Below are 7,500 nucleotides of genomic sequence, written 5' to 3' on the forward strand. Positions count from 1 at the left end.
GTCTCCTTCTCGGGCTCGTCGGCGACTACCTGGGTCTCCTTCTTTGGATCGTCGGCGACTACCTGGGTCTCCTTCTTTGGATCGTCGGCGACTACCTGGGTGTCCTTCTCGGGCTCGTCGGCGACTACCTGGGTCTCCTTCTCGGGCTCGTCGGCGACTACCTGGGTCTCCTTCTCGGGCTCGTCGGCGACTACCTGGGTCTCCTTCTCGGGCTCGTCGGCGACTACCTGGGTCTCCTTCTCGGGCTCGTCGGCGACTACCTGGGTCTCCTTCTTGGGATCGTCGGCGACTACCTGGGTCTCCTTCTTGGGATCGTCGACGACTACCTGTGTCTCCTTCTCGGGCTAGTCGGCGACTACCTGGGTCACCTTCGATCTCGTCGGCGACTACCTGGGTCTCCTTCTTGGGATCGTCGGCGACTACCTGGGTCTCCTTCTTGGGATCGTCGGCGACTACCTGGGTCTCCTTCTTGGGATCGTCGGCGACTACCTGGGTCTCCTTCTTGGGCTCGTCGGCGACTACCTGGGTCTCCTTCTTGGGCTCGTCGGCGACTACCTGGGTCTCCTTCTTGGGATCGTCGGCGACTACCTGGGTCTCCTTCTTGGGATCGTCGGCGACTACCTGGGTCTCCTTCTTGGGATCGTCGGCGACTACCTGGGTCTCCTTCTTGGGATCGTCGGCGACTACCTGGGTCTCCTTCTTGGGATCGTCGGCGACTACCTGGGTCTCCTTCTTGGGATCGTCGGCGACTACCTGGGTCTCCTTCTTGGGATCGTCGGCGACTACCTGGGTCTCCTTCTTGGGATCGTCGGCGACTACCTGGGTCTCCTTCTTGGGATCGTCGGCGACTACCTGGGTCTCCTTCTTGGGATCGTCGGCGACTACCTGGGTCTCCTTCTTGGGCTCGTCGGCGACTACCTGGGTCTCCTTCTTGGGCTCGTCGGCGACTACCTGGGTCTCCTTCTTGGGATCGTCGGCTACTACCTGGGTCTCCTTCTTTGGATCGTCGGCGACTACCTGGGTCTCCTTCTTGGGATCGTCGGCGACTACCTGGGTCTCCTTCTCGAGCTCGTCGGCGACTACCTGGGTCTCCTTCTCGAGCTCGTCGGCGACTTCCTGGGTCTCCTTCTCGAGCTCGTCGGCGACTTCCCGGCCTCTCGGGAGACTTCCCTGGTCTCCTTCTCGGGCTCAAGGGTCTCCTCGGGCTCAAGGGTCTCCTCGGGCTCAAGGGCGACTCCCTGGGTCTCCTTCTCGGGCTCAAGGGTGACTCCCTGGGTCTTCTTCTCGGGCTCAAGGGTCTCCTCGGGCTCAAGGGTCTCCTCGGGCTCAAGGGTCTCCTCGGGCTCAAGGGTCTCCTCGGGCTCAAGGGTCTCCTCGGGCTCAAGGGTCTCCTCGGGCTCAAGGGTCTCCTCGGGCTCAAGGGTCTCCTCGGGCTCAAGGGTCTCCTCGGGCTCAAGGGTCTCCTCGGGCTCAAGGGCGACTCCCTGGGTCTCCTTCTCGGGCTCAAGGGTTTCCTTGGTCTCCTCGGGCTCGGAGGATACCTGGAAGTGGGCCAGGATGACCCTCCACTTCTTCCTTGGAGGAACGAAGTGGAGGAGCGTCCTCTCGGGCTCCTTTGCGACTTCCTGGGTCTCCTTCTCGGGCTCCTCGGGCTCAAGGGTCTCCTCGGGCTCAAGGGCGACTCCCTGGGTCTCCTTCTCGAGCTCAAGGGTTTCCTTGGTCTCCTCGGGCTCGGAGGATACCTGGAAGTGGGCCAGGATGACCCTCCACTTCTTCCTTGGAGGAACGAAGTGGAGGAGCGTCCTCTCGGGCTCCTTTGCGACTTCCTGGGTCTCCTTCTCGGGCTCCTCGGGCTCAAGGGTCTCCTCGGGCTCAAGGGTCTCCTCGGGCTCAAGGGCGACTCCCTGGGTCTTCTTCTCGGGCTCAAGGGTCTCCTCGGGCTCAAGGGCGACTCCCTGGGTCTCCTTCTCGGGCTCAAGGGTCTCCTCGGGCTCAAGGGTCTCCTCGGGCTCAAGGGTCTCCTCGGGCTCAAGGGTCTCCTCGGGCTCAAGGGTCTCCTCGGGCTCAAGGGTCTCCTCGGGCTCAAGGGTCTCCTCGGGCTCAAGGGTCTCCTCGGGCTCAAGGGCGACTCCCTGGGTCTCCTTCTCGGGCTCAAGGGTCTCCTCGGGCTCAAGGGTCTCCTCGGGCTCAAGGGTCTCCTCGGGCTCAAGGGTCTCCTCGGGCTCAAGGGTCTCCTCGGGCTCAAGGGTCTCCTCGGGCTCAAGGGCGACTCCCTGGGTCTCCTTCTCGGGCTCAAGGGTCTCCTCGGGCTCAAGGGCGACTCCCTGGGTCTCCTTCTCGGGCTCAAGGGTCTCCTCGGGCTCAAGGGTCTCCTCGGGCTCAAGGGTCTCCTCGGGCTCAAGGGTCTCCTCGGGCTCAAGGGTCTCCTCGGGCTCAAGGGTCTCCTCGGGCTCAAGGGTCTCCTCGGGCTCAAGGGTCTCCTCGGGCTCAAGGGTCTCCTCGGGCTCAAGGGTCTCCTCGGGCTCAAGGGTCTCCTCGGGCTCAAGGGTCTCCTCGGGCTCAAGGGTCTCCTCGGGCTCAAGGGTCTCCTCGGGCTCAAGGGTCTCCTCGGGCTCAAGGGTCTCCTCGGGCTCGAGGGTCTCCTCGGGCTCGGAAGATACCTGGAAGTGGGCCAGGATGGCCCTCCACTTCGTCCTAGGAGGAACGAAGTGGAGGAGCGTCCTCTCAGGCTCAAGGGTCTCCTCGGGCTCAAGGGTCTCCTCGGGCTCAAGGGTCTCCTCGGGCTCAAGGGTCTCCTCGGGCTCAAGGGTCTCCTCGGGCTCAAGGGTCTCCTCGGGCTCAAGGGTCTCCTCGGGCTCAAGGGTCTCCTCGGGCTCAAGGGCGACTCCCTGGGTCTCCTTCTCGGGCTCAAGGGTCTCCTCGGGCTCAAGGGTCTCCTCGGGCTCGGAAGATACCTGGAAGTGGGCCAGGATGGCCCTCCACTTCGTCCTAGGAGGAACGAAGTGGAGGAGCGTCTCCTCGGGCTCAAGGGTCTCCTCGGGCTCAAGGGTCTCGGTCTCCTCGGGCTCAAGGGTCTCCTCGGGCTCAAGGGTCTCCTCGGGCTCAAGGGTCTCCTCGGGCTCAAGGGTCTCCTCGGGCTCAAGGGTCTCCTCGGGCTCAAGGGTCTCCTCGGGCTCAAGGGTCTCCTCGGGCTCAAGGGTCTCCTCGGGCTCAAGGGTCTCGGTCTCCTCGGGCTCAAGGGTCTCGGTCTCCTCGGGCTCAAGGGTCTCCTCGGGCTCAAGGGTCTCCTCGGGCTCAAGGGTCTCCTCGGGCTCAAGGGTCTCCTCGGGCTCAAGGGTCTCCTCGGGCTCAAGGGTCTCCTCGGGCTCAAGGGTCTCCTCGGGCTCAAGGGTCTCCTCGGGCTCAAGGGTCTCCTCGGGCTCAAGGGTCTCCTCGGGCTCAAGGGTCTCCTCGCGCTCAAGGGTCTCCTCGGGCTCAAGGGTCTCCTCGGGCTCAAGGGTCTCCTCGGGCTCAAGGGTCTCCTCGGGCTCAAGGGTCTCCTCGGGCTCAAGGGTCTCCTCGGGCTCAAGGGTCTCCTCGGGCTCAAGGGTCTCCTCGGGCTCAAGGGTCTCCTCGGGCTCAAGGGTCTCCTCGGGCTCAAGCGTCTCCTCGGGCTCAAGCGTCTCCTCGGGCTCAAGCGTCTCCTCGGGCTCAAGCGTCTCCTCGGGCTCAAGCGTCTCCTCGGGCTCAAGCGTCTCCTCGGGCTCAAGGGTCTCCTCGGGCTCAAGGGTCTCCTCGGGCTCAAGGGTCTCCTCGGGCTCAAGGGTCTCCTCGGGCTCAAGGGTCTCCTCGGGCTCAAGGGTCTCCTCGGGCTCAAGGGTCTCCTCGGGCTCAAGGGTCTCCTCGGGCTCAAGGGTCTCCTCGCGCTCAAGGGTCTCCTCGCGCTCAAGGGTCTCCTCGGGCTCAAGGGTCTCCTCGGGCTCAAGGGTCTCCTCGGGCTCAAGGGTCTCCTCGGGCTCAAGGGTCTCCTCGGGCTCAAGGGTCTCCTCGGGCTCAAGGGTCTCCTCGGGCTCAAGGGTCTCCTCGGGCTCAAGGGTCTCCTCGGGCTCAAGGGTCTCCTCGGGCTCAAGGGCGACTCCCTGGGTCTCCTTCTCGGGCTCAAGGGTTTCCTTGGTCTCCTCGGGCTCGGAAGATACCTGGAAGTGGGCCAGGATGACCCTCCACTTCTTCCTAGGAGGAACGAAGTGGAGGAGCGTCCTCTCGGGCTCCTTTGCGACTTCCTGGGTCTCCTTCTCGGGCTCCTCGGGCTCAAGGGTCTCCTCGGGCTCAAGGGTCTCCTCGGGCTCAAGGGTCTCCTCGGGCTCAAGGGTCTCCTCGGGCTCAAGGGTCTCCTCGGGCTCAAGGGCGACTCCCTGGGTCTCCTTCTCGGGCTCAAGGGTTTCCTTGGTCTCCTCGGGCTCGGAAGATACCTGGAAGTGGGCCAGGATGGCCCTCCACTTCGTCCTAGGAGGAACGAAGTGGAGGAGCGTCCTCTCGGGCTCCTTTGCGACTTCCTGGGTCTCCTTCTCGGGCTCCTCGGGCTCAAGGGTCTCCTCGGGCTCAAGGGTCTCCTCGGGCTCAAGGGTCTCCTCGGGCTCAAGGGTCTCCTCGGGCTCAAGGGTCTCCTCGGGCTCAAGGGTCTCCTCGGGCTCAAGGGTCTCCTCGGGCTCAAGGGTCTCCTCGAGCTCAAGGGCGACTCCCTGGGTCTCCTTGGGCTCAAGGGTCTCCTCGGGCTCAAGGGTCTCCTCGGGCTCAAGGGTCTCCTCGGGCTCAAGGGTCTCCTCGGGCTCAAGGGTCTCCTCGGGCTCAAGGGTCTCCTCGGGCTCAAGGGTCTCCTCGGGCTCAAGGGTCTCCTCGGGCTCAAGGGTCTCCTCGGGCTCAAGGGTCTCCTCGGGCTCGAGGGTCTCCTCGGGCTCAAGGGTCTCCTCGGGCTCAAGGGTCTCCTCGGGCTCAAGGGTCTCCTCGGGCTCAAGGGTCTCCTCGGGCTCAAGGGTCTCCTCGGGCTCAAGGGTCTCCTCGGGCTCAAGGGTCTCCTCGGGCTCAAGGGTCTCCTCGGGCTCAAGGGTCTCCTCGGGCTCAAGGGTCTCCTCGGGCTCAAGGGTCTCCTCGGGCTCAAGGGTCTCCTCGGGCTCAAGGGTCTCCTCGGGCTCAAGGGTCTCCTCGGGCTCAAGGGTCTCCTCGGGCTCAAGGGTCTCCTCGGGCTCAAGGGTCTCCTCGGGCTCAAGGGCGACTCCCTGGGTCTCCTTCTCGGGCTCAAGGGTCTCCTCGGGCTCAAGGGTCTCCTCGGGCTCAAGGGCGACTCCCTGGGTCTCCTTCTCGGGCTCAAGGGTCTCCTCGGGCTCAAGGGCGACTCCCTTGGTCTCCTTCTCGGGCTCAAGGGTCTCCTCGGGCTCAAGGGTCTCCTCGGGCTCAAGGGTCTCCTCGGGCACAAGGGTCTCCTCGGGCACAAGGGTCTCCTCGGGCACAAGGGTCTCCTCGGGCACAAGGGTCTCCTCGGGCACAAGGGTCTCCTCGGGCTCAAGGGTCTCCTCGGGCTCAAGGGTCTCCTCGGGCTCAAGGGCGACTTCATGGGTCTCCTTCTCGGGCTCAAGGGTCTCCTCGGGCTCAAGGGTCTCCTCGGGCTCAAGGGCGACTCCCTGGGTCTGCTTCTCGGGCTCAAGGGCGACTCCCTGGGTCTCCTTCTCGGGCTCAAGGGCGACTCCCTGGGTCTCCCTCTCGGGCTCAAGGGCGACTCCCTGGGTCTGCTTCTCGGGCTCAAGGGCGACTCCCTGGGTCTCCTTCTCGGGCTCAAGGGCGACTCCCTGGGTCTGCTTCTCGGTTCCCCTGGTAGTCTGCCTTCTTTTAAATTAATAGACACAATTTCGGAGCATCTCCAGGAATCTTTTACCTTAAGCCTCATCTAACCCATGGAGTCCATCCCTGAGAAGAGCAGTCAGCTCATTCTCGGGCTCAAGGGCGCCTCCCTGGGTCTCCTTCTCGGGCTCAAAGGCGACTCCCTGGGTTTTATTTAACTTCCTTACTGTATTGCCGGAATAAGGGAATTAGTACTATTAACTAGTCTCAAGCTGAAGTTTGTATCCCCCCTATGTTATATTTTAGCCCCCGATTTTAATATTGGTTTGAGGCTAACCTACCGCTACGCTTAAAAGACATAAGACAATAAATACGTTTGGACTCATGTGACTTTGTTCAATGATTGTCATGCCGAAGTAAAATGTTTGTAATTAGGTTATTTTTGTGCTTTATTAAATCAAACGATATGCATTAAACCAATACATATATGTATATATATATATATATATATATATATATATATATATATATATATATATATATATATATATATATATATATATATATATATATATATAAATGAATATATATATATATATATATATATATATATATATATATATATATATATATATATATATATATATATATATATATATATATATATATATATATATACATCCACCTTTCTTCCCACGGACATCCACCTTTCTTCCCATGGACATCACCTCTTTCTTCCACGGACATCACCTCTTTCTTCCACGGACATCACCTCTTTCTTCCACGGACATCACCTCTTTCTTCCACGGACATCACCTCTTTCTTCCACGGACATCACCTCTTTTCTTCCCACGGACAGCTTTCTTGCTTCCCACGGACATCAGCATGCCCAGCTTTCTTCCTCCGCACTGACATCACCGTGAACCACCCTTGAACCCCTAACACTTATTATTATTATTATTATTATCATATTTATATATTATTATTATTATTATTATTATTAGCAATTAGTTTCACTTCTTGATGGATTGCACTGCACAAGAGTCGCGATATATCAACAATGAAAAGCTTCGCACAGTGTTCCTTAATCTTCATGAAAAGATGTTTTGTTTTGCAGAGTGCAACTATCTTCAACCACTTTTGTTTGTGCAAATCAACCAGTTCCCATGAGAGTGAGCTAAAGTTGCCATCCAGAATCAACACGCTATGCAAAATACGTATCATTAATGTATATTTAAAATTCACCAACTGCATATTTTAAATCTCATATGTTCTGGTCTGCAGCAAACCCCCGTCCATTGGAAATCTGCATAGTCAGTTATAATTTATGGTAATCTTTTTTTTACTTTCTGTTTATAAAAGTATTATGGTAAAAAAGTATATTTATCTCTCACTTGTTTCCCCTTCTTTTCCTCTCTCTCTCTCTCTCTCTCTCTCTCTCTCTCTCTCTCTCTCTCTCTCTCTCTCTCTCTCTCTCTCTCTCTCTCTCTCTCTCTCTCTCTCTCTCTCTCTCTATCTTCTCACACTCACTCTCTCTCTCTCTCTCTCTCTCTCTCTCTCTCTCTCTCTCTCTCTCTCTCTCTCTCTCTCTCTCTCTCTCTCTCTCTCTCTCTCTCTCCTTCTCTCTCTCTCTCTCTCTCTCTCTCTCTCTCTCTATCTCACACACACACACACACACACACACACACA

The 7,500-nt window shown here is 58.6% G+C and overlaps 1 protein-coding gene across 1 annotated transcript in view; it reads right to left on the bottom strand.

Moving 5' to 3' along the window:
• Positions 1 to 6,726, bottom strand: part of LOC138861083 (uncharacterized protein PF3D7_1120000-like) — an 8,518-nt gene extending 1,792 nt beyond the window's left edge. The window contains exons 1-4 of the mRNA XM_070119864.1: positions 6,687 to 6,726; positions 5,923 to 6,037; positions 2,883 to 2,988; positions 919 to 1,050 (exon numbers count right to left, since the gene is read on the bottom strand). Of these exons, the coding sequence (XP_069975965.1) occupies positions 919 to 1,050; positions 2,883 to 2,988; positions 5,923 to 6,037; positions 6,687 to 6,726 (393 nt within the window). The remainder of the gene's footprint in view (positions 1 to 918; positions 1,051 to 2,882; positions 2,989 to 5,922; positions 6,038 to 6,686) is intronic.
• Positions 6,727 to 7,500: the final 774 nt, after the last annotated feature.

The sequence above is a fragment of the Penaeus vannamei genome, unplaced genomic scaffold (assembly GCF_042767895.1).
Source record: "Penaeus vannamei isolate JL-2024 unplaced genomic scaffold, ASM4276789v1 unanchor827, whole genome shotgun sequence".
Classification (NCBI taxonomy): domain Eukaryota; kingdom Metazoa; phylum Arthropoda; class Malacostraca; order Decapoda; family Penaeidae; genus Penaeus; species Penaeus vannamei.